Source organism: Melopsittacus undulatus, chromosome 4, assembly GCF_012275295.1.
Source record: "Melopsittacus undulatus isolate bMelUnd1 chromosome 4, bMelUnd1.mat.Z, whole genome shotgun sequence".
Classification (NCBI taxonomy): domain Eukaryota; kingdom Metazoa; phylum Chordata; class Aves; order Psittaciformes; family Psittaculidae; genus Melopsittacus; species Melopsittacus undulatus.
In genome coordinates, this window is record NC_047530.1 from 71,329,017 (window position 1) to 71,356,351 (window position 27,335).

A 27,335-nucleotide genomic window follows, 5' to 3' on the forward strand; every position below is an offset into this window, starting at 1 on the left:
TTGGCTTGCTTCCATTCAAAATGGAAGAAAGCGGAAGGAAGTGCAAAATCCATCTTTGCAGAAAGGAGCAGAAAACAAAGAGTGATGATAACGAAAACAGTACAAGCAAAGAGTCTGTAAAGATCCCCTAAAGTTACAGCCTGCTCCTTCACCCTTGCAGGAAAAGGACCCACATCCTTCCCTGTGCACTAAGGCAGAGCTTGCATGAAGGCAGAATGGTGGGATGGGTCCCCTGCCTGCCATGGTGACATCTTCAAAGGGAACTGATAATCCAGCAGAAAACTCTCTTTTCCAGCATGTTACTCCTCTGGGGGTCTGCAGGACAGCCAGGTCTGGATGGAAACTGAGGAGCACATATGAAAAAATGGGGCTTGGATGCTTCCATATGACACGCTCTGCAGGGTAGGGCTCTTTGATTAAGGCTTTCCAACACTGCAACATAAACCCTTATTTCATTTGTGACTTTGGTTGCTTTCGGACTTGTGCTACATCAAGCCAATGCTAAATGCTTCACCAAACTGGATTTATTCCATGACCATGCGGCTCTTCATGGATACTTTGATCTATGGAAGACAGGAGTTCACATGCCTTGTAAAAGACTTGTGCACATACATGAGCACCAATCTTCCTGTTTCTCCACAACATGCAGTGATTGAAACCTGAGGGTTTGAAGCTGGTTAGTTCAGACACAGTAGCAATGCCTAATTTTAAACTCAAAGGTTTCATGGAAAGAATAAAAAATAATCAATAAAACTGTACAGTGTCATGTAATATCCTTCAAAGATGTTTTTAAAATTAAGTTTTAAAGTTCATACTGTCACTTAAAATACTGCATCAGAAACAGACAAACGCAGCAAATAACAGTGTTCAGTTACTGTGAATACAGGATGTCAGATTTTTGTGAAATGGAGGGGTAGAAGAAGAGGCTGAAGGCACTTCTCTAATGGTTAAAATTCTGTCTGCTGAAAATAGCATTTTGTTATTTTTAATGCTGTAATATAGAGAGGTACTAAACTTGTGACACATGATTTAAGAGGAAAGGCAAATCAAAATCAAATTTAGAATAAATAATTTCTTGGTTAATTTCCAAGTAATTTCAAAATTTACTTCACAAACACAATTTAGCACCTTAGAAATACCTGAAACTGTGACCATTTTCAGCATTTTCAACACCGTTATATTTGCTGATTATTTTTTAGTATTTAAAATCAAATTCTTTGTTCATTTGCTCACACATGTATTTATATCCTTCCCCGGATCTGTCCCTCTCTTTCTACATCTGTTCTGCCAAGATGAAGTATAGAGCTGTCTAGAACTCACCTTTCTTTCAGATTGGCTGTTTATTTCAAATTAGTTTAAACTCAAAGGGGTCATGATGTAACTGCCTGAAATGTCAGCCCAGTTTCCATATTAACACACTGCCATTGACCATGCTTAGAAACAATTCTTTTCCTCCTTCCTCTTGGCATTTGTCAGGCAAAGAGATTCTATACTGGCTGCTCTTACCCTGACTCCTCCACCACCTGGAAGGAGGAAAGGGCTGCTCTTTGTTCAGGGAATCCTGGACCAGCAAACAGCTATGATGCATTGGCAAATACTGAATTATTTTAAGTTCACCCACTTCCCTGGCCAGTCTGCTTTACTGTGTTCAGCTCACATCACAGCCCAGATATCAATGTCTATTCCCAAGATGACTTTGGGATAGCAGTCCTATTGCTGTGAGAAGCATGCATGTCTTCTCTTTAACATTCTTGCTTTTATGAGCACAGCTGGGCTGATACTGCCTAGACCGCACCCAGGACAGGTACCATATTTCAGTGGTACACCATTGCCAGTAACACCATTGAACTCTTCAATGAGCTCTTCCACCAATCTGCAACCATGACTCCAGAAAACTGTGGGCAAAGAAAGCTGATCAGTAGACAGCTACTATCCCTCATTTATAAGTTGTACATGCCTGGAGACATGGTTAGACCTTGCATAGACCATGCAACTTGAGAAGCATAGGAAGGTATGCCCCATCACTGATTCTACATGGCCAACACCATGCCAACACAACCCATGACCAGGGCTGATCTGCACCAGAAGAAATACCCGCATGTACGTATGAAAGCTCTGGGATCAATTGTGCATGTTCCTTCCACCACTTCCAGGACTCAAAATGCTTGGAGGAGTAAACTCCGCAGCTCCATGGGGTTTTGTGCTGTTTTAATTCAGGCTCCTCTCCTTGACATACTTTTTAGGGGCTGTAAAAGTATCAGGAGACTCTCTGAAGCTCAGTGCTTCTGACTAGAGCCAGAAAAAGCTCTACTTCAAGCAAAGTAACCACACAAAATTAAATTCAATTCCATTCCAATAATTATTAAAGCACACCAATAGATCTTCCTTTATTTATTTTTGCAAGATAGAGGCTAGTGATGTTAACACCAAACTACAATCCAATATAGTAAAATTCATCATAAATCTAGACTAAGTTTAGCAGCTGACTTTGTAATTACTATAAATGAGACTTCACAACCTCTGCAAGACTCATAGCAGAATCTATGCAGCCATCAAAGTTGGAATGAGTAAATCCATCACCCCCACAAACCAGGAGAGGTTGGGTATGAAGAATCATTTGTCCCAGAGAATTTGGCACAGCTTTTGTAACCTGCAAAAGAAAAGCATACATGGAGATGGAAAATAAAGTGTTTTATTTGCCTGAATTTCACACCAGAAAGGTCTGTATTCTTGAGAAACATGCCTTCAAACAAAGCACCCCTTCCATCCCAGACTGTAGGCTCCAAGCATCAATGATCAGCATACCATAGCAAAATATGGCGTTTGTCTTCTGGAGTTAAATGATTAAAATAAAGCTTTCCTATATGTGGAAATTTAGAAACTTTACAGCCCTGCCCTGTCTCATTCTCCATCAGTCTCAGCAGAAATTAATTGCCTGACCCTCGATAAATGAGGCATGGAGATCTCTAAGCCAGAAGGTACGAAGATAGATGATCTCACATCAGTAAAGGTGGGCTTGTGATAACTGTCATGATGACCTGCCTATGCTCCATGTTGCTGAATAAGCATACACTTAGCCTTGGGACAACCCACTCTGTCTCCAGCTCTTTTATGCTGGTCTCCTTTTTAATCTGAGCAGCACAATAAATTTTAGACACTGCTAGAGATACAACCAACACCTTCTCTGTAAGTAGCATGGGACAAGTTCTGAATAAAGTTGCTTTGACAAATATTTAATATCATTTTCAATATATGCACTGTATTCATTTTCAATATAATTTCCCTGGCACTTCACCCTCAATTAAACTTTTATCTGTGGAGTAGCAGCTCTTGTGCAGTTCTGTGTAATATTTCTAAAAGGGAATGGACTTTGCTTTGGCCAGTACCTATTAATCTGAAGCTACCTGGAATTCATGTGGAGAACAAGATCTTTTGATGTTGTATTTCACAACAAATACCAAAGTATGTTCAATGGCAGAATAAAAGTATACATCATTTGTGTTTTTACCATGCTTGGCTGTGTCAAACATTGCTGTAGCCTGTTTCAAACCTGAGTGTCCACACTGCACTAAACCAGTGCATCCCAGAGCAGCACTGTTGAATCTTAGAATGGAGATAAGGCAGCAGCAATAGCCTAAGGGTAAACATAAGAGCAAGGCAAACTGAGGCAGAAAGGATAAAAAAGATAGTAAAATGCTGGCCAACTTGATGATGAAGTGATCAGAGGAGGAAGGTGCAAAGAAATAGTCTGAGAAAAGGAAAAAAAACCCAACAAGACCCATAAGGATGAAATACTGAAAAAGAGGAAAAAACATCTAGAAAGCCAGAGAGAGAAAGAAAAAGATGAAAGAGCAGGAGCACAGCAGTAGACCAGCAACAGTGATCAACCCATAAAGATCATAAAGCATGATGAGCACAATTTTTTTTTTCAGTTGTTTCTTGACTTTCTGCCTTTGATCCAAAGATATGTTTTAGATTCAAACGTGTCTTTTGGTCCAAAGAAATGTTTTGGATTCCTGTGCAGTAAACCGTTACTGTATCCCATCATACAACTGCCAGCTTTGATGAACAAGACCTAAAGTCCAAGGCATCCTGTTCAGTCCAAGGAATTTTTCAATTGATTCAAATGTACACTAAGCTAGCCAGTACCATTCTGTTATCTGCCATTTCCAAGTATGGGTCGGCTGCAAAACACTCACATTTATGGTACTGGCTGCATTTTGTGTTACTGGCATGTTAGCATCTCTTTAAAGGAGGTAATTATCTGAAATTAAGTTGCAGCCAGTTGCAACCAATTCTCCATTATTTAACTTAGCAGAAGAGTCTAGCCATGTATGGTAAATCCAGCTGGAGACTGTCTTTCTCAGCACTAATTTTAGGTCAGGACTTTATTCCCTATTTTTTCTTACAGATTGAGGTCACTAAGCATAAACAACAAAGAAAGGTTTAGCAGAAAAAGGTTTTTTGAGTGTCTTTCCTTCTTGACTACCCAGTGCATATTTGACACTGACTGTACTGAACAGCTTCTGGTTTGTCATACTGGTTTGACCACAGGATGAGTATTTTCACATCTCAGCCTGCATCTTCTTGCCTGTGTGGAAGATTTTGTACTCAAATATGGTAAAGGCCACACTCTAAATATAGGGACTGGGGAAAGAAATGATCCTACCCTTCTTTAAGTTTTTCTGAAAGTGTTCAACATAAATTCCAAATTACCCTCAGCTATATGGCCCAGCCTGTTGGATCTCCATCCTCAAAGACTTCAAGACTCAGCTAGACAAAGCCATGGTTGAGGTCACCTAGTGCTGGTGACAGCTCTGCTTTGAACAACAGGTTGGACTAGAGACCTGAAGAGGTCCCTTCTGACATCCCCTCTCAAGAGGTCGAATTTCTATGATTCTGTGTTTTCCCAAAGGAAGAAGATGGGTTAGGGACTGTTGACTCTGAATGCTAATAGTGTCATAGTGTAATTAAAGTAGAGGATCCAGAACTGCAGCAGTAGAAGTTTGGAAGTCCTAATCCCTCATCTGCCATGGATAATTATAATGTCTGCATTTTAATCCCAGGATTGTGTTTGGCCATGTGAAGGATGTTACAGGCGGATTTAATTAACAAGTAGGATAAATCCTGTCTAAGAGTCAAGGGGAACATCCACCAATCTTATCAGTTGCCTTTGCTTCTGTGGCAACAGCTTATTATAACTGAAAGCAAATATAGCTTTAAGAGAAAGAGGGAGCTCTGTCCCAGATATTTAATTTAGGTAGTGATTATATTATAGGGTGGCATTAGAGATCTCTTTATTGAGATAACGGATCTGACCTACACTGACCTGTTTGCAATCTAAGACATACTGACATTGATCCACTGAACTAAAGACTGGTGATAATGCCTCCTGTGACACAGCCATAAAGCACAAGCAGCTGCTGAAGTCAGTGGTTTTGGTTAGTAGCAGCATGGTCAAAAGCAGGCACAGAGGCAGGAGAAAAAAGCAGGAAGACCTGCAAGTTGTACAGTGGTTAGAGAAAATAATAAAGTATCATTCAGTGGTATCATAGCTGAATGTAATTTTTAAAAAGATAAACAGGACACACACCAAGTGATTTAGGGAGAGAGTAGTTTTGAAGCAGTTGTGGAAAATCAGAGTTCATTCCTACTGTCACTGTTCCAGCTATCTCTAAAAGATGAAGCAAAAGATACATGATTATAATAAATCCTGTATGGCCATAATTTTGAAAGGCTTCAAAAAGCATAGTTGTTTGGTAGAATGCAATTGAGAATGCAGTATTTTTTTATTCAGTAGCAAGAAATTAACTGCCATTCTTGTATTTTCCTTTATTCATTTAGAGAAGAGATTCAGAGCAGCCCTGCAGAGAAGGACTTGGGGGTGTTGGTCAATGAGAAAATGAACACCAGCAGCTTCAGTGTGCTCTTTGCAGCCCAGAAAGCCAACCGTATCCTGGGCTGCATCAAAAGGAACGTGACCAGCAGGTCGAAGGAGGTGATCCTGCCCCTCTACTCTGCTCTCGTGAGACCTCACTTGGAGTATTGTGTGCAGTTCTGGTGTCCTCAACATAAAAAGGACATGGAACTGCGGGAACAAGTCCAGAGGAGGCCACGAGGATGATCAGGGGCTGGAGCACCTCCTGTATGAAGATCAGCTGAGAAAGATGGGGCTGTTCAGCCTGGAGAAGAGAAGGCTGCATGGAGGCCTCATAGCAGCCTTCCAGTGTCTGAAGGGGGCCTATAAAGATGCTGGTGAGGGACTATTCATTAGGAACTGTAGTGATAGGACAAGGGGTAATGGGTTCAAACTTGAACAGGAGAAGTTTAGACTGGATATAAGGAAGAAGTTCTTTACTATAAGGGTGGTGAGGCACTGGAATGGGTTGCCCAGGGAGGTTGTGAATGCTCCACCCCTGGCGGTGTTCAAGGCCAGGATGGACAGAGCCTTGGGCAACATGCTTTAGTGTGAGGTGTCCCTACCCATGGCAGGGGGGTTCGAACTTGATGATCTTATGGTCCTTTCCAACCCTAACTATTCTATGATTCTATGATTCTATGTTTCATGGTGAAATGAATCAGAATGGGTCATATATGATGCATATGCTCACATGTCACTTTTGACACTATGCTAAAAGTCTAAGTAGTACAAAGAAAAGCCAGATTAAGCCCTTTCATAAACAAAGTAGCTGACTTTGACAAATTTTATGATAGAGCTCTGTGATAGTGGCAGTATCTGGTGTGTATTAATTCTGTTTAAAAATATTTGTTACTTAGCAGTCCCTTTCCAGAGGGGCAAACCAAGTGTCTGTCTATTGGAAAGACACTTGTGTTCACAAGTAGTTTGAAGCAGGCAGGTAACAGCACAGAAGAGCAGAAGCTGCCATCAGAAAAAGATAACGTAAGAGTGACAACTGTACAAAGATACTGTTACTAGCAAAAAAACCCTGTGAACTGATAAAGAGCAATGTATAAAACACACCATGATTTTTGTATGAGTCAGAAAAATAAACTTTGTGTTAATGAGACCAGGTTCCTAAACTGGATGCAGATCAAAGGGTATGAGCAGACTTCACAACAGTCATCTCCAGTAACTTTTCCAGATTTCATAAGAGGAAAAATTTTTAGGGGACTGATTTAAGTAAATATTTTGCATCAACCTCCACATTGAATTTTACCAATGTAATTTAACTTAAGAGGCTTTGGTAAACACATAGATACGCTCCAATACTTTAGGAAATTGCCAACAATTTCCTTGGATTTCTAAAAGAAGTCTGTAAAATATACACATTTTGCTATTATTACTCTTAGGTAGTTTACTTTAAAATATTTTTTGCATAACATACTATTAAATTGAACTGGACCAAATCAAACAATAACAGTATGTCTGAATGCAAGGACTTCTTGTTACTCTGTGGTAAACTGGGAATTTTGCTAATAATGCCTCATACTTTCATATACAGAAGAGACAGATTGAGTCGTATTTTTAAATATCAGCTAAAATCCCACTGAAGTATGTGGGATTTACTTCCTGTGCACTGCTCCTCTCTGCTTGCCAGGAGTGCTGCAATGTACTGTTGAATAAGGTCCACTACATAAAAAAGATGACTAGAAATGATCTGGCTGTTGTTGGCCAGCCTTAGATGCTGTTCATGGCTATGTGGAAGAATGTATTATGGATATCAAGCAATTATCCCCTTCCCTCTTGCCCACTGAGGATGAAAACTATGGAGTTGTATGATGCCCTGTTTCTTGTGATGCCCTGAAAGTCTGTACTACAGCACTGCCCCAGCAGCATCCTCCCAGCTGACTGATGCCACCCGAGAGTACCTGAGAGTATCTCCATTTCTGACACTTGATGCTGGATGGTTTAGGTAGGGATGGCACAATTCTCTCCAGGTAACTGAGAATTAACTGCTGCACCTCTGTAGGGTCTGAATCCAGGTATTCGCTTCCAAATGTCACAGTTGTGTGAACTACAACTGAGGGCCCAATTTCAGGAGACTCTGAAATAAAGAAGAGAGATGTTTTCAAAAGATTACTCATTAACACCTGCCTTCCCTGCATGCTGACAATGTGCTTCTAGCCCAGGACTCAAGAACAAAAGTACCTGTGGCACCACCATGTTCTTCCAGCTGGAAAAAAACAAGAGGAGTAACAACACAAATTGTTTACAAGAAGCACAGTGAAGAAATACAGGCTTTTTGTGAAATCTGTGATGGTTTTCCCATTGCAATAACCCTAGTTCCACACATCTCCTAGAGGAACCTCAAGGCATTCCTACACCCTGTAAATAGCAGCTGGAAGGAGCAAGGAACACACTGGAAGTAAACTCTTCCCCTGTTTCCTCCAAGACATTTCAACAGGCTCTACAAAGAGGGCAACCACTTGGTAATTGTGGCAAACTGGCAAAAAAGAACAACATGAAAAAACATGTAACTTGTAGACGTTTTTCCATCCAGGTTTACAAATAGTAAGAATTGCTGCCCCTACAACAGCTGCTGCCACCCATCTGCAATGCAGTTGGGTTGGAGGTGAGGCTTTTCATGGGGCTATACTTGCAGCTGGAACTCATGTCATCACTGGCAATGAAAAAAGGAAACCCTTTCCTAAAGGCCGAAGCTCATCCAGCTGTGTAGTAAGATTAAGGCATTTACCATGCAACAGTGTTTACATGGTTGAAAGGCTAGAACAAAACCAATACTTTACCTTCATGGAAGGGAAAAAGTGGAACAGAAGCCAGGGCAGGTTAGACTGAGAAATCAGCACTTCCTTTTGTGCTGCACAAGTGAACACAACTTAAATCTTGCTGCTCTAGCAGCTTCCAGGAAATCGATATGCACGTGTTGGGGAGTGTGAACTTTCAATAACTTGCACATATGAAATATGTGCAAAATCCCCCCCCCCCAAAAAAAAAAGAACAATTTGTCCCTTAAAAATTAACCAGGCTGCAGCGTCAGGGGAGGAAATTAAGGCACCTCAAGTGCTGATCTTCATCCCAGCAGACTTAGCCAAGCTTCATTACAACGGGCTGATTGTAGGTGCTCTACAGCAAGCGACTTTGGTCCCTGATGGCATGTTGGCTTGGCACTTTACAGACATCTGGACAGCCAACAACCAGTGGCCAGAGACACTGCCTAGAATAGAGGATTTTCAGGCTCAGTGATTTCCCTGTGCCAATGCATGATGAGGACCCAGAAAATCCTTGTGTGAACCATTCCTGCGGGGGTTGTTTCACTTCAAATGAGCAGGATGCATTTGCTGGTGCAAGGACACAACCTGGGTTCTGCTATATTTCAGCTGAGAGCTCAAACTCAATGACAAGCTGGTTGTTGAATTAACAATCCTCTCTCACTCCATCAAACTGAAATTTCACCTTTTCAAAGCTAAATGCTTGAATTAGCACATTCCTAGAAAAACATTTTAGTTTCAGCAAATGAGCATTTTATGACCAAAGGATCCACAAAGAAAGAGGTAGCTGAACACTTTCTGACTAGTTCTGGCCATCAGGTACCAACCTCTTGGTGATGTCCAGCTCCAGCTCCTTGAGCTGGAAATTCCCTTTGAGAAGATGACAAATTCCAGCTTTTCAAAGGCAACCAAAATGTCTTTTTCTGATAAGCTTTCTGTCCTGGGCTGATACTTCAGAATACACTACTGAGGTGCAGGAGTACCAAGTCTTAGCACTCACAGCAAGCATGAAAGCAATGGCTTTAACTTCCTTAACTTAAGGAAGGATCCCTTAATGATTCTCTTGGGTGGGCAGCTCTGTCAGCCCTTGCTCTCAAAAACTGGGAAAATGTGGCAAAAAAGGTGGGAAGATGTTTCCTGGTTGTGTTCAGAAATGCATCCTTACAGGCCATGTTTGCAGGCACCAAGCCATGGTGCTGCTTTTTCTTATTGTTCTCCTTTTCTACATAAGGCACTCCTAAGCGCAGAAGATCACTCACTTCACTCCATGGGTTGGGTTTGCAAGCTCTGTTTACAGCAAGTACTACAGCTCTTTTCCTGGGCAATTTCCTGAAGTGTCCAGAAACTGAGTTTGTTTCCTATAATCTGAAGTGCTGATTTTGCTCTTTGTATCTTGGGCTTGAAAGTAAGCCTGAGCTACAGGGGATGGACAGGCCCAACATATCCACCCAACAATGGATTTGGGATGAAGGCAAGGCAGATCTGGGGACTAAGTACTATGAAACAAAGATCACTCTTGTCTAGAAGCAGAGCCAACCAAACAGGCCATCTTCTTCCCTGAGCTCGGATTAACTGATTGCTTAACCTCCAGCTTCATCTTCCTGAGATTTCTCCTACCACCACAAAGCCTGGCTTCACAGGCTAGCACAGGGCATATCTCTGTTCACGTAGCTTTTCCAGTTGTCTGGAAAAACACCAGAAATGCTACTCAGTCTCTCCTTCCCATTCTGGGGGAGAAAACAGGTATTCTGACATTCCTACATACAGATTCAGGGACAGCAGACCAAGTAGGGAAGCCTATTAGGTGCGCTGGAATTTATTGTAGTGTGCATGGTATTCTGGCAAATTCTTCCATATAAACTTGGCAAAAAGTCTCACTAAAAGACATCTAACTTTTTAATAACATAAATATTCATTGCTTGCTGTGACTTGTTATAGCCAATGGTTCTTGGACAGGGCCGCCTTCTTTCAAATCTCTCATCTCTTCCACAGCATGTACAAAACAAGTTTCAGGAGAACAGGCAGTTCGTTGAGTTTTTGATTTCTCCTTTGAGCTACTGATAGCTTGGAGAGCTTCCAGAGGCCACTGAGTCACAGCCTTCCAGTACTGAAATATGCAGTCTACAAGGATCAAGTTTAGCCTGAAGCCCTTTTCTTTCTCCTGCAAAAACACTGGCTTAGAGGGGGGGTTAAAATACACTTTTCCCTGAAAACAATGGGTGTATCTCACCCTTGATGCACTGGGTATGTGTGACTGTTCAGCCATTGCAGAGATAAAACCGTAATTTTTCTCCCTATATATTTAGATCAGGCTGCAACAGTTAGCTTAAAAATTATAGCTTCTGGCTGGCTTCTCATGAGATTTTAATTTCTTTTATCTGTGGCAAGAATGCAAGCTATCTACAGTCATGCTAGTAGATGGCAAAGCAGCATGGGAGATGTGGCATGCCCAAGAACATTTGGCAGCATGAGGGGTAATGATCTAAGGGTGAATGGAAGCAGAATAAGAGCTTTCAACTTCTCCCAGTTCTCATCCCAGCTGCATGGCAATTAGTCTGATCAGTTGATGCGGTGGAAGGCATAAGATGCCAGGTAGATCACACCTTGAATGAGATGGCAGAGTTGGCTGTAGCTTATACCTACTTGTTTCATGAGCAAGGAGCCACCCTGCCAGAGTGGGCAGTAGTTGCTGAGGGACCACACTGAAAAACTACAAGCAACAAGCTTGTGCCTGGCTCTCCTTCCTTTGTGAGCTGCATCACCACAGTGGCAAGATCTGGTGCCTACCCCTGTCCCTTCTGGTCTGCCTCTGTTGATTTGCACCAGGAAGAAAGTGGCTTTTTGTGCAGAGACCCTGTTGATGCTGCAGCCAGGAAGGGAAGTGCTGGCATCATTCTGTGCAGCAACAGCAGTTTGGCAGACATAGTTTTTGTCCAAGCTTCGGACTTTCTTCCACGGCACAGGGAATATGCAATACTCTAACTACAGATTTCCTTCACTCCTGCATTAAGCTTTCCTCATTCTACTGTTAATTTCTTTTGCTCTGGTGCATTGCACAGGCCCAACACAGGATAGTAGATGCAAAGCAACAAATGTGAGAACACGTAACTTTCAAGGTCCACGTAAACAGAAAAGAACCACATGTTTTCTGGCTGATCCAGCCCAGCATCCACTCTGTGACAGGGAGGGTGTTGCAGCAGCTGCTACATCCCTGCCAGGCCCAGCAGCAGTAGCTGAGGCTCTGCAGACCCTGCAGACAGTTGAGTAGCTTGTTCATGGGGATGGGAAGAGTGGTGAAGCCAGGCTCTGATGTGGGCCCCAGATCTAACATGGCCACCATCTTTGGGATGTCTTGGCCACCACCACAATCTATATGCAATCATTCTGAGCAGCCTGCAAGGCTAAGCAAAGTAGTAGATATGAATAAATCCCTTTTTTTTGTCTCAAAGTTTGAAGTTCCACCACTCTCCCACAGAAAATTCTATTTCACAAAGACCTTATGGGAGATGCTGAAGCACCTTAGAGCATAAGTCCAGCTGCACTGTCAGTCTGATCAGCAGTGTCTTCCCCTCTTAGCAAGTCTGAAACCACATACATGGAAAAGGAAAATGGATGAATTGAAAATACAGGAAATAAAACAAATGCAAAATTTAATAAGTGGGGAACTGAAAAGTGAGGTTCTAAGTATATCTGCCACATCTTAAAGGGAAGATGGCAGAGATGACGCAGCCAGACTTTTCTTAGAAGTGTAAAGCAACAGGAGAAGAGCCAATAGCCACAGCTGCAATGACACAAAATCCCAACTGGACATGAGGATACAGCCCTTTACCATGGGAGTGGGACATCCCTTGGATGGGGCCTTGAGTGATGGTGGGGTCCCGATCCTTGAGGTCTACCCTGATTCACCTGGACACTTGTTGCAGCTGTGACATTTGAACTGCTGGGAGCAGGGTCAGAACAGAGGCCCCAACCCTGCTGCCTCCAAATGGGGCCCAGTAGGTTTGTATAAGCCCATGAAAACAGATGAGGAAGACTTCCAACACTGAGTAGTGTGAAGTAGAAGCTGTCACAGGTAGAAGACATATGAACTATCTAGAAGGGGTGTCAAGGACAGAAAGCATGAAAGCAATTAGAGCTCACCATACACTGCACTTCAGCCAGTTGTAACTGAATTAGAGTACTAGTGAAGTCTCCCCATGTTGAACTCTCTGGGGAAACTGAATTTTAACCTACAACCTGGAAATGAGGGGAAAGATGTTTGGACTGTAAGCAGAAGGTGGCCATCAGCTTCTTAATGTTTTGGGATTGTCTCAACACTCATCATTAAATCCCAGCTGGAAGAATCACACAGTCTGGGTAAAAAAAGAGGACACATTGCTGACAGCAAGAATTTATGCAGTATTAAGCCTGTTAGGAGTATTAGCTTTCAGGAAAAGGATGGGGTTACTAAAAGATGTCCTGGGGAAAAGCATAGAGAACAAAGCCCAGGGCCACATCCCCAACATAATGGCTTGTGTCTCAAGAGCATCTGGCATCAGAAAGGCGGCTCCTAGGTTTGAATAACACATTTATTGTAGGATAACAGGTAGGATAGAAGAGCATGGTGTCCTGGGTGAAGCTGCTCAGCAAAGCTGCCTGGGCTAGAAGTGAAGCTGTCACTACTATGGTGGGATAAAAAGACTTGTGGACAAATTCCTCCACACACTCTGTACTGCAGGACAGTGACAATATGAACAGCCCCTGGTGCCAAGTCTGCCCATGAGGACCTTATTCTGTCCTGGGAAGTTCTCACATGATATGAAGGGTTTAAAGTCAGCTTCTGTGGTGGCCATGTCCTCCTTACCACTGGTCTAAGGGGAGGAAGAGGAAGGAGAGATCACCAAAGCATAAACACCTCAGTAAAACAAAACATAACTTCTGTCCACAAAAATCTTCCCCCTTGCAAAATGTAAAAGCTACTCTTCCCTGGTGAATCTATGCCAAGGTCAGGAGGGTTGGACTAGATGACCTTTGAAGGTCCCTTGCAACCCAAACTGTCCTATGGTTCTGTGAAAACCTGAAGTCAGAACAGATACTGATAAAAAAACAAGACATGGTTTTGCTTCCTGCCCCTCAGAATTTTTGAATCTTACTGGGGAGATGTGTTTTGCCATCCAAAACCCATTCTGGTCCTGGGTAGCATGAGGAGAAAGGGAAAGGCTTCATCACTGCCACACCAAACAAACCCTCGAAGCTAGGCTGTAAAGGAAATACTGCTGGGTTAACACAGATGGCAGCATAGACGCTGGAACTGTATCCCTACTCCCTGGGAGGGGTCAGCAGGCTGCCAAAAGACACGCATACAGGCCTTATAAAACTGTATCTAAAATAAAAAAAGAACAGTGATTAACTTTACCACACCTAGCAAACAAGCAAGAGAGATCAAGGTTGTTTTCAAAATGCCATGCTGCTATTTAGCAAAACAGCAAGCTTTCCAAGTTATCCTCAGAAATTCTTGTGGTTCATAAGGTCCTGTATTCTCCCCGGAATAAAATCTGCTCTGTCTTGCAAAGCACATTTTGGAAGACTCCATGTAAAGAATGACACTTTTTTATATTCAGAAATTGAGTATTCCATTATCCTTACAGACAGCTTCTTATTAGTTTTCTAAAAGGAAGGCAGGGCAGGCAGGGGATTATGAAGAAACTGGCCATGTAATGAAGTGAAAACCTAAATAACTCTATAACTCTTCCATCTTCCTGAAAGTTCTCATGTCAGTACTGAGAAGATAAAGGAATCTGTATTTAAAATTAAAAAGGATACTCAAGAATTACACTGATCCTGAAAACCTGCAAGATGAATCTTCCTTTTAAATTATATAACCTTGCAATCCTGAAGCAAAAGATTCCATTTTTATCTGTCATCTATCTTTAGTCCTCCAGAATGTAAAGAGATGCAAAGACTGCAGTATTACTTAGATAAGGCTTGAAATATTTTATACTAAAGAACTCCCACTGTCCCAATGACCAGCTATAAATATTTATGGGGTGTTTAAGGCAGCCAATCACACAAAGATTTAATATTCATTCACACCACACAGGGAATTCAACATACAGTTCTTGTAGGCTCTTTCTTACATAATGCTCAAGCACATTACCTCTGCAGACAGAGATGCAGTTTTAAGAACAGCAGCTGAGATCCTCAGCTGATGCAAAAAGCCTTCCATCTCAGAGGATCAACATGCTCCAGATTACGGTGGTAACAGCAGTACAGAACAACAGCTTTATTATTGATACTTCCATGTAAATAGAGAAGAAAACAGATGTCACCCATAGTTAGCAGTAAGGAACTAGGCTGTGTCACAGTGAAGCCAACTAATGGTGGTAATGTGCTGCCAAGAAGAGCTGCCAGGGACTTCCCTGGGTGCCTTCCCCACCCAGTAGACTAAGCTGTGCCTGGGTCAGGCCGTTACCTTCTCCCCGTCACAGTGAGGGTTAGACCATCACAGAAGACTCAATTCCTCTCTAACACCATAAGCAAAGACAAAACTCTGACAAGTCATGCTGCTCTGTTTCACCCACCTGGACTAACAGAAATATGGCATGTTCACCTGGCTTGTTCTCCATTACAGAAGTTCATGGGACATGCTGATGAGAGTTACATTGAATGCAAACTTATGATTTAAAGAATACCATTACCCATTAGATGTCTGAAGAACCAGCAACCCTTGAGCAGTCTGCATAAAGAAATCAAGGGGAAAAGAAAAAGAGAGGGGATGCTGCCATATATCCTAGCCAGAAGAAGTGTTATGAGTCTGCAAGTGCCATGCAACAAGCAGCCATTCAGAGCTCTGCAGCTCATCACAGTGGTCCTGAGGGAAGTGTGCAACTCTAAGAGCAAGCAAAGGCTGAGATTTCTACAGAATTAGACTGCAACTCACCAGCTCTGCTAACAAACCCATTCTATTGTATAATTATATCAACAAGGCTGTTTCAGGTATTTCACTGATAAAATGTGAAACCTGTGTATGACAAAGTTTTATTCTCTGCTTTAATAAATGAGTCAAAGCAGGGACTACTATGTTTCATACAAACAAAAAGGACAGTTGGGACTTTCATAGTGAAGGCTAGACTTTCCCTTTTATTCTTTGAGGGCTACACTACTTGCCTTTAAGTAGATGCCATATAGATGGAGCTATTTTTTTTGGATAGTTACACTGTTTAATGAAGAGTCCCTTATCAGAAAGCTAGAGCTATTTCATTTGGATTTCTATAGTTCAATGCTGTTAACTAAAATGTTAGTATTTGAGGTGGTAACAAAGGTTAAATAAATCTCCTTAATTGTGGATACATCAAAGTATGTGTAGAAACAACAGCAAAATCAAATTTCTGTTTATGTCTGACCCATTAGTCACTTTTACTTGCGCTTAGAGAGCTGCAGCAACACTCCTCTATCTGTTGAGGATGTACACCACGTGATAAGCACTGCAGCCACATATGGGCGGCAAAACAATTTTCCCTCTCAAGATTACTGCAATGGAGGGATGCATGCATGCAGGTGCTTGAAAAATAACACACAACTGAATATACACAGACAGTATATATGGCATAGGGGAGGAATGGTGAAGTGGGACCATTCAGACATCAGCTAGAGAAGGTGATGGCTTTTTGGAACGGATGACTACCCTGAAAGATCTCAGCTGCTTCACTCAGGAGATCCATCGTAAATCTTAGCCTGAGCATTTCTGCTTTCTCTCTCTGAATGCTTACATTTTCATTTTCACCACCATCTTCTTCAGATTAATCACAACCAGTCAAGGTTGAAGAATGGAAGAATGTGAAGTATGACGAGTGGGGCATAGTGTTAAAACATCAGCAACGGGACCCCCCAAAAAAAAGGGTGAACAAAGGACAGCAAGGTGCTGCTGTACATCTCATTGAAATGTTCTGGAGGTCAGGAGCATAAAAGAAAAATACAAATGCAAAATATTTGCATATGTGCTAAAACAAACATAAAGGAACTTTATATTCAAGTGTTTTGGCTGCAGTACTCTGTACATGTAAATAAATTTCACACTCAGCTCCTCTTGCCTATGATTTCTTAAAGTATGTATGTGTGTATCTCTATTTTCAACAGAGCTGTGGATGCATTTGAAGTGAATCACTTGGTGACCACTTCTGATTTTCATACTTCTTTATGTCAGCATACACAATACAGGCATGCTTTCCAACCCTCCTGTGCTCACAGCCAGAAATACTGCTGCAGCTAACACGTACTGCTGTCTTCCCAAGTACTACTTTTCCTGGAACAAAGTGTAAATCTGCAAAATGCAAGTTCATCGGAAGAGACAGCACAGTCAAGGCAGCTGGTTGACTGTTTATATTTCAGAAGGAGAGACCTACCAGAAAGAACTCATCTTCAGTTGCTGGCCTCCAGCTTGTTTCAGCCCTGTGAAAGCATATAATTTGTTCTTCTTGGAAAATTTTGCTCATATAAACAGATCCCTCCACAATATGAGGGAAATTTTGGTGAGAAATGTATGTGTCAACACTTATGTTCTGGTTGTTTCAATATATTAACAATATGGCACAAATAATACACTTTCTATTTGGTTAAATTGCATTTTGGAGACTGCAAAGACACCATATTAAGTATTTGATAATTCCATTATAATTCTATATTTGTTGCTGGCACTTTGAGCTAGCATATGCAAGCAGTTGAGGAAAGGACAGGTGAATTTCTCCCTTGGGCTGTCTTCTTCGGCACAGCTAGAATCAGGCAGCTGAGATGGACAACACCAGTAGGTGCTATCAACTATCAAGTACTTATCATCAAACACAACAATGGCAATATATTAGATGCAAGAAAATCTCCAGCTGCACATTGTCAGTTACAAGGAAACAATGCCAGAGAAAGAATAAAATCACTCTGTATTTGGCTTTTCTTAGACTTTTTTTACATATTCACTATTGGTCCCTGCTAGAGACAGCATATCAGGGTAGCTGCATCCTTATTTTGCCCAGTTCAGCCATTCTTTTGCTTCAAAAAATTTTCCCTCTTTTCAGACCAACATGCTAAATTCTTAGGAAAATTAATAAAACCTGGCTTCCACAGTGGTGACTTGATTCATCTGTCCAATACCTTTGCTCCCAGCATAAACTGCTGTTTCTGGAGGCAATTCAAGAGCTATTGCTACCCAGCTGGCTTTGGTGCAAAGAAGGACATATTTGGAAGAGCCAGCTTGAACTGTATGATCACCACAAGAAGGAGGAGTGCAAGGTCCTCTGTCTGACACAGGACAAACCTATGTATCAACTGTGCGAAGCAACAGACCTTTCTGAAAAGATCCTACTGGTTATTGGTGGATTGACCATTGAATATAAAACAGCAGTGCAAAGGTGGCAAACCATATCACCTTGAACAACATGATAGAATTTAGCAACTGGATCTAAATTCAAACTTTGCATGGGGATAGGACCAGACAACCTCTAGTCGTCCTTTCCACCCTGAAGGACTGTGACTCTTCAATTGGTCGAGGCAGGCAATGGAACAGGGGGCGATATCCACAGGCTGAACCTTGGGAAGTTCAGATTGGAGATCAAGAAGCATCTCTTCCTCCAGCAGAGGTGCAACCCCGGGACAGGTCACCAGCAATGTGGGGGATCTCCATTGCGGCTTTTTATTTTTAAGCTCAGATAAACTAAAAAACAGCTGCCCTGACTTTATGCTAGCGCAGCCTGCTGTGAATGGGAGCTGAAGCAGAGATCTTCAGAGGTCCTGGCCACTATAACTGCTGTTATACGGTGACACATCCTTACGATAGCTTATTACACTAAATTGCATGTTTACGGTGAAAAGAGGGAAGGCATGCTCAACTGTCGTGGTTTAAACCCAGCCACACAACTCGTTCACTCACTCTCCACCTTGCTCCCCCAACTCCCGGAGAGTTGGGGAGGAGAATGCAAAGAATGTAGCTCCCACAGGTTGAGATAAGAACAGTTTAATAACTAAGGTATAACACAGATCACTACTGCTACCACTAATAATAGTAATAATGATAAAGGAAATAACAAGTGAAAAGAATACAACACCTCACCACCCGCTGACCAATAACTCACCCCACCCAGCCTGACCGAGCACCAGCTGATACCTCCTCCAATCCCCAGATACCTAGCCCTTCCAGATAACTCTCAGTTACATCCTGGGCATGATGTGTTATTGTATGGAATACCTCTTTGGCTAGTTTGGGTCAGGTCTGCTTCCTCCCAGCCTCCCCTCCTTCCTGAGCATGAAGCTCAGAAAGTCCTTGGCCAGAGTAAACATTTGAGCAGTAACTAAAAACGTAGGTGCTATCAGCATCGTTCCCAGGCCAAAAGTCAAAACACAGCAGTGCACCAGCTACCAAGAAGGAGAAAAAACGACTGCTACTGCTGAACCCAGGACACCAACCTTATAGCTCTTTTCTAGCACGGTGTCAGTGTGTAGATATTAGGGTGATGGGCAAGGTTTTCAGTGCCCTGTCCAGACAGTTCTAATATAACTGAGGTCTGCAGGCTGGCCAGGAAACAATGAATCCCAGCTGAACAAGGAAGACTACAAACAGAAGTCTTCCAGGTCTAAATCTGAACATGCTTTAGCACAGTGAATTTGGTAATACTTAATAATTACCTATTTAGCAGCAGTCAATTATGAAAATCCTTCCTTATTCTGGGACAGTTACTAACAGTGCTTTGTAGGTCACCACAAAGGTGGGTAAACTTTTACCCCTACTTCATGGATGTGGTTAAATCTGGGCATCATTGCAACGTAACAGAACTGGGAAGCGGTTTCAGCTCCTAATGAACTGGATTAAACTCAAATGCTAGTGTTTTTTTCTTGAGCTATTTTGTGGCAACATACTCATGGTATATGAAATACATTTAAAAAATAAAACATATACTTTCTCAAGTGCCATCTTCTAGAAACAGATGTCTGCCTTGTGGGCTGGTCTCCAAGCTTTACTGATAAGCTGCACGTGTAATGGGGCAACCATTCCAAGGGTTCTCAGTGATTATTAAAGCACACTGGCTAACTTTAAATTAGACTGAATAGCCTCAGTTATGTAACTCATTACTACTTGCAAGCATGCTCTGTGGAAAGAACAGACAGGAGTTGTAATGTAATGGATGATGGGAGATAAATTGGCATGTGTGTGAATCAATGTTTAAACAAAGGAACTCCAGCTCTTTCTTGGAACAGCAATATTTTGATGTCTCAAATCCCCTGACACTGGTTTTATAAATGCAGTAACATAAACCATGTGCTGGGTGGTGATTTTCTGAGGACCTTCCCACTTTCATTGTGTATTTTATTATAGGCCAAACGTGACATGAAATGCTATCTACTGTGGCATGGAGTTAAATAATTGCTCTGTTGAGAATAGCAACACTCAATTAAACAGTATTTTTCATGATCTACACCCTCTATTGTCACAGTGTTTAAGGGAAATAATGGGAGCACTGACCTATATTGCGTTTCTTATTGTCGATGGAGATGAAGCGTATGCAGGGATTATTGGTGAGGTACTGTGCAGCCCAGGGGACATCAATCCGTGTACCGGCTTCATAGAAAAGTCCCAGAGCGTAGCGGGAGGAGTAGCTCACAGATTCCAGTTGCTGCTTTTGACTTTCATTAATTACTGTGGAAAAAAAAACAAAACAACCAGTCAGTCAATTCCTCTTCTCTCAGAACACTAAATATGTGAACGCTGTGGTTAAGCCGATTATTCCTTCCTGAAAATGACCGGACTGCTAAAACTAAGAATTTAATATTAAGCCTAGTGCTTTGTAACATTTTTTCTGGGACACCTCTTCATGAAGTTTTAATGGTGCATCATGTAGAGTTTGGCCTCCACATACAACCCTCTCCCATCTGGTGACGGCTTATCTCCCACTTCTCCCTTAGTTGCTTCTGAGTTGAAATTTCAATTATGGGTGACTTTTTTCCAAATCTTTCCTCAAAGGGTGAATAAATGGGAATAAGTGGCTTGGTTTGCCTCTAGCACATCAAATAAAATATTGCATAACTCTTCAAAACCTCAAATGACTTCACATATCAACAAAATGAATGCAAGGGACTCTTGAACCTCTGGGGAAAACAGCACTTCTGTGCTGCAACTCAAATGGATGTAGAAAACACTTCAGTACACAAAGGGTTCATAGTGAAGTTCAGTTCCTTCAGCTGAAGGTACTACGCAGCAGTTTAAAACATTTCAGAGCAAATATGTATCTACCCCTCCCTACGATTAACTCTTATATCTTCTAATTACAGTAAGATGTGCTTTTTGCCTCAATTTTATAATCTTCGTAAATAGCTGTACAAAGTAGCATTAGCCCCACTGTGCATTCAAATCCAATGTTATTTCATGCCAAAGAGAAGTACAACAATTTGATTAATTGTAGAGTTAGGTACCACATCTCTTCTTCCTACTGAATGGATGGCCAGTGCTTCTGTGAGCTGGAGCAGGATGCACAAAGACAAGAAATTGCAGTGGTGTCCCGCTTGTACGTGAAACTGCACACTCAGTTGGGCTTGTTTGGAGATTTGATATTGAGAGGCGAAAGAACAATAACTGAGGTGCTTCATTTAATGTAAAATTCAGCTGACATGATGAACAGCTTGTATGAAGAAAGGCACAGCTGACGGCTATATCTACTATGGCACTTCCCACAGGGCAGGTGTTGAGTGGTATCCTCAGAAAGACTTCAGCAGAAGTCCTGCCCCAAGACAGTCCAGCATCATGAGTGGGACAGGCTGAGGTTGGCCAGAAGGAGCAACTCTCTATGCAAGGCTCCACAGGTGAGAGGCATCTGCAGACTCATACACACCAAGCTGACCAGGAGTCACAGCAGTGAAGGCCAACTAACCCAGCACGTGAACATCCACCAGGTCAAAGGAAAAGATTATTCCCCTCAAGTGAGGCCACATCTGGCACCTGGACACACTGTGCAATTTGTTGTCCATCCCCAGTACAAGGGAGACAACAACAACCTGTATAAAATCCTGTGCAGGGTCACTAATGGGGTCCACTAAAGGGGATGTCCACTCCCAGGAGATCACCCAGACACCGCCCCAAACAACTTGCTGCAGCTGCAGTGTTGCACCTGCTGGGAACAGTGTTAGGCTAAAGACCACTGCCCTGGTGCCTCCAGTCAGAGTTGGTGGGACTGGGTGATTCTGTGTACCATACCCACACCACAGTCACCTCCATCTGACTGCAGTTCATGTGCTTTGAAGAAGAACACTGGTGTGACGTGACCATGTCATGATTAAAGCTGCCCCTCAGAATTTGCCACCAGGACAGCTTCATCTCACAGTCACTCCACCAGCACATTCTCTCCCCAGAAACTGGTATTTCCTGCTGTGCCAAAGTGAGACTCTGGGAACCAGGGGTGTAAATCAAAACTCTGTGCATAGTGCCAGGATGCAGGCACTCCCGAGTCATGCTGTGCCAGCGAGGGGCAGGAGCCCAGAACCACTGGCAGAGCATTTTCCAGCAGGATACACATTTGAGAGCACATTCAGTCATGCTGAAATCCTCAACAATTGCCACAAACTTGTAAAACCTACCTACCACCAATATGCATCAAGCTCCATTCCCACCACCACTACTGGTATACTGCTTTCTCAAACAGCATCAAGGCTGCATGTGTTCCTAGTCTATCTACATGTCAATGACAACAAGCAGGGGAGAGTGTCATTCCTGAGCCCATCCTGGTAGAGAGGAAGGCTGATGTCACCCCAGATCTTACCAACCCATGGGTGACCATTTCAGTCTACAGGTTCTGAGTTCAAAGTCTGTGCCACGACTAGTTTATTCAGGCAACATTTCCATGGGGTCTCCCAAAATGTGTAGGGACACAACTCATGTCCGTGTTCAAGGACCTCTGACAGTCTCACTATGCAAGCCATGAAGCCTACTATGTCTCAGAAGCCTTGGTGAACCACCAGAGAAGATTCACTCAGGATACTGAGGCCACTCATCACAGACAGGTGCCTTCTACAGGAGGACGCATGGTCTGCAGACTGTCACAATCTCTCACCTGAAAACCCACCAGTCTACTCTTAGGTCTCTGCCCCATCCTGTTGTTTCTCTAGTTGTGTATTTTTTCCAAGATGTCTCTCCACATTATTCCCCTGTACTTCATGGAGAAGACCAATTTCAGAGCTACTTTTTGCCTCCTGTCCTGAGGCAGTGATCTCAGGTACAGAGTGCTCTCCTAACTGAGGTTACTGGCTGGTCTCCCCCACCCCACATTACATCCACTCCCATACCAGCCTTACCTAATCACCAGCACACGAGAAGATCACTAGTCAGATTCCATCTCAAATACTATCAGAAATAAACCATGAAATACCTCATAAAACTCATAAAAAGCTGGGAGAAAAAAGAAGAAGAAATAAGACATCTTGCACTAGGGGGGTGGTGCTGGAGCTGCCTGACAGAGGAAGCCAGAAGACAGGCCATCCCAGGAGAGTAGGATTGGCTGAGCAAGCATGATGGGGTTTGAAGAAGCTCCCTTTCCCTCTCTAGTCCAATGACCCCCTGAGAAGGTGTTGAGGCCATCTGCCTCCCACCTTGCCCTTGCATCTTTCCAAGGAAGAGAACTCCTTTCCATGGACCTCAGGAAATCCCCTAAGTACCAGGTCAAAGACCCTGAGACCTCTGCTGTCACCTTCCCTTGGCAAAGCTGCCTCTGTGCAAGTTCTGGCACAGAAGGGTTCCTGTGACCAAGATCCAGTAACACTATAGCATGGAGAATGCTGTTGGCATGCTACTGCCTTGAACAGACTTTTGTACCACACATACATGCTCCCTACGGAAGAACAACCCTGTACAGCATGTTCCAGAGAAAAACGGAGTTGTGATTGCAAGAACTTCTCTTCAGGGCCATCTCTTCTTGATTCATCCTGAGCATGTCCCAGCTGAGGAACTGTTGGTTCCCATCTTGCCCCAGGACTTCAAGACATGATGTAGATCCCTCTGTCTGTGTCTGCCACCTGGACGGCTGGCTATGAAAACTATAATCTGCAAAGGAACCTGCTCAGGTTCCCTCTGCCTTCATAGAATCATAGAATAGTTAGGATTGGAAAGGACCCCAAGATCATCCAGTTCCAACCCCCCTGCCATGGGCAGGGACATCTCACACTAAACCATATCACCCAAGGTTTTGTCCAGCCTGGCCTTGAACACTGCCAGGGATGGAGCATTCACAACCTCCCTGGGCAACCCATTCCAGTGCCTCACCACCCTTAAAGTAAACAACTTCCTCCTTATATCCAGTTTAAACTTCTCCTGTTTAAGTTTCAACCCATTACCCCTTGTCCTATCACTACAGTCCTAATGAATAGTCCCTCCCCAGAATCTCTATAGGCCCCCTTCAGATACTGGAAGGCTGCTATGAGGTCTCCACGCAGCCTTCTCTTCTCCAGGCTGAACAGCCCCAACTTTCTCAGCCTGTCTTCATACAGGAGGTGCTCCAGTCCCCTGATCATCCTCGTGGCCCTCCTCTGGACTTGCTCCAACAGTTCCATGTCCTTTGTATGTTGAGGACACCAGAACTGCACACAATACTCCAGGTGACGTCTCACGATAGCAGAGCAGAGGGGCAGGATCACCTCCTTTGACCTGCTGGTCACGTTCCTTTTGATGCAGCCCAGGATACAGTTGGCTTTCTGGGCTGTGAGCACACACTGAAGCTGACTCCTGTTCATTTTCTTATTGACCAACACCCTCAAGTCCTTCTCTGCAGGGCTGCTCTGAATCTCTTCTCTGCCCAACCTGTAGCTGTGCCTGGGATTGCTCCAACCCAGGTGTAGGACCTTGCACTTGGCCTGGTTAAACTTCATGAGGTTGGCATCAGCCCACCTCACAAGTGTGTCAAGGTCCCTCTGGATGTCATCCCTTCCCTCCAGCATATCAACCGAACAACACAGTTGGTGTCATTGACAAACTTGCTGAGGGCGCACTCAATCCCACTGTCCATGTCACCAACAAAGATGTTAAACAAGACTGGTCCCAACACTGATACCTGAGGGACACCACTCGTTACTGGTCTCCAGCTGGACATTGAGCCATTGACCACAACTCTTTGCGTGAGGCCATCCAGCCAGCTCTTTATAGGTGGCCACCTATCAAACTGATGTCTCTCCAATTTAGAGACAAGGATGTCACGTGGGACAGTGTCAAATGCTTTGCACAAGTCCAGGTAGATGACATCAGCTGCTCCACCCCTGTCCATCAGTTCTGTAGCCCCATCATAGAAGGCCACGAAATTGGTCAGGCAGGATTTCCCCCTAGTGAAGCCATGCTGGCTGTCACCAAGCACCTTGTTGTTTTTCATGTGTCCTAGCATGCCTTCCAGGAGAATCTGCTCCCAGATTTTGCCAGGCACAGAGGTGAGACTGACTGGTCTGTAATTCCCTAGGTCATCCATTTTCCCCTTCTTGAAAATGGGAATTATATTTCCCTTTTTTCAGTCATCGGGAGCTTCACCTGACTGCCATGGTCTTTCAAATATGATGGCCAGCCCCTTAGCAACTTCATTTATCAGCTCCTTCAGGACCCACAGATGGATTTCATCAGGTCCCATGGACTTGTTAAAGTTCTTAAGATCATCTCGAACCAGATCCTCTCCTAGAGTGGGCCCAAGGTCTTCATTCTCACAGTCCCTGCTTCTGCCTTCCTCTGGGCCAGGTTGCTCCCCTGGGGCACAGGGCTCTTAGGTGTGTAGGGCTGCATGCCAAACATCCAAAGCAGCCTGGCATGGTGGCCACCCCAGGCTGCAGCAGCACAATGCTTTCATCACAGCTTTTCATGCCATTCAAAGGTTTTGTGTTGACCCCGGCAATGGCAGGACTCCCCCAGCTCTATGAGTCTCCTGCAAGCTGTCATCTCTATCTTTCATTCTTACCCTCTTCCACAGCTTCTCTCCAGCTTCTGCAAGCACCCGGGACTGTGAGATTTCATGGTGTGGCACCGTTGCTTGGCAAAGCCTGTGATGATGAGGGGATTAAGCAAGGATGCATGGCAGGCTGAAGGGCTGTCCTGGAGGAAAGGGTACCAGCGTTAAAGGACCTCATACATCCCACCCCACTAGAAAAGCTTCCTGGCCTGTGTTAACTTCCCACTCAAGCCATTAATTTAAAAGCACAAGCATACAGTGCCAGCATCCAGGAACTGTCCTGGGGGATCTTTACTGCCAAGTCGGAACATGATGTTAGTGATTTCAGCAGTGCTTATTCCAGTTCCTCCTGGCAGACTACAAGAGTCTGGACAGGGAACAGAGCTGCTGCTAAACACACAATGCCTGGCAGAAGGGACAGATCTCATCCAGAAACTCCCCCTGTCCTCTTTCAGGTAAAGGCTCTGCACAGCTGGGGTTTGAGATGTTCATCACCACCAGGCCCCCTTTGTACAGCTATAATAAATAATCACAATGTTTTATGCATTCTTGCTGTGCTTCAAAAGAACATAAAAGTCCTATAAACAAGCAAATAAATATGAGGCTGTAATATCCCATCTAAAACACTACTCTTTGTCTGGGTTACTTCGGCAACTCATTTCCCCTCAGGGAAAAGAAAATAAACAAGAACTCCTCCAGCCTCCAAAGCAAATTCCCCCAGCAAAGCTCAGCATCCAGAAACCTCTGCGCTGTGGGAATGCATCTGAGATGAACTGCCCAGCTGGCGGGGGGACTGAGAGCAGCCTCTGCTCCACAGCACACATGGGCTGCTGCAGGGAAAGGGACCAGTGGGTTTTAGTTTGCTTAGGCAAATGGCTTATTACCTGGAGCACTTCAGCCCGTACAACCTTCACAACATGTTACCAAAGCCAAGCCAGCCAGCTGGCTCTGAAGTACTTCTTTTAAGACTTAACATTGCTCTTTGTACCTGTCTTTGCAAGCTATAAAGTTTCAGGTGTTAGGGGTTACTGGAGATGGAGGCTGAACAGCCCTGTGGTAACCAAAGATAAGTTACAATTTTATCAGCTTTAACTATACAGGTGAAAACTTGGGGCTGTTCAGCCTGGAGAAGGCTGCGTGGAGATCTCATAGCAGCTTCCAGTATCTGAAGGGGGCCTACAGGGATGCTGGGGAGGGACTATTCATTAGGGACTGTAGTGATAGGACAAGGGGTAATGGGTTCAAACTTAAACAGCAGAGGTTTAGATTGGATATAAGAAATTCTTTACTGTTAGGGTGGTGAGGCACCAGAATGGGTTATCCAGGGAGGCTGTGAATGCTCCATCCCTGGCAGTGCTCAAGGCCAGGTTGGATGAAGCCTTGGGTGCCATGGTTTAGTGTGAGGTGTCCCTGCCCATGGCACAGGGGCTGGAACTAGATGATCTTAAGGTCCTTTCCAACCCTAACTATTCTATGATCCTATGATTACAGGTACACAGGCAGTTCAGCTGGGGCATGCTGGCGAAAGCGGGTGAGGGAAGTCAATGATCCTAGCTGAGCAGCTTCCCTCCCAGGAGAGGGATGAAGAGGGAGGGCAGGCGCTTTGAAGGTGTGGGCACCAGCCAGACGTGACAGAGCTGTGACTTAGTGGATCAAAGGGCTGTAAACAGCTAGGGTAGCCTGCTCACAGCAGAGAGGGAAGGAACAACTTCAGGAAGAAGT

General features: G+C 43.6%; 1 protein-coding gene across 4 annotated transcripts in view; it reads right to left on the reverse strand.

The window, feature by feature from the left end:
• Positions 1–2,359: 2,359 nt before the first annotated feature.
• The window catches only part of RNLS (renalase, FAD dependent amine oxidase), a 72,459-nt gene continuing 47,483 nt past the window's right edge, over positions 2,360–27,335 (reverse strand). For all 4 annotated transcript variants that reach the window (XM_005153718.3, XM_031053509.2, XM_031053508.2 and 1 more), the window contains exons 5-7: positions 20,174–20,347; positions 7,831–8,006; positions 2,360–2,650 (exon numbers count right to left, since the gene is read on the reverse strand). In XM_005153718.3, the coding sequence (XP_005153775.1) occupies positions 2,498–2,650; positions 7,831–8,006; positions 20,174–20,347 (503 nt within the window). In that variant the 3' untranslated portion in view covers positions 2,360–2,497. The remainder of the gene's footprint in view (positions 2,651–7,830; positions 8,007–20,173; positions 20,348–27,335) is intronic.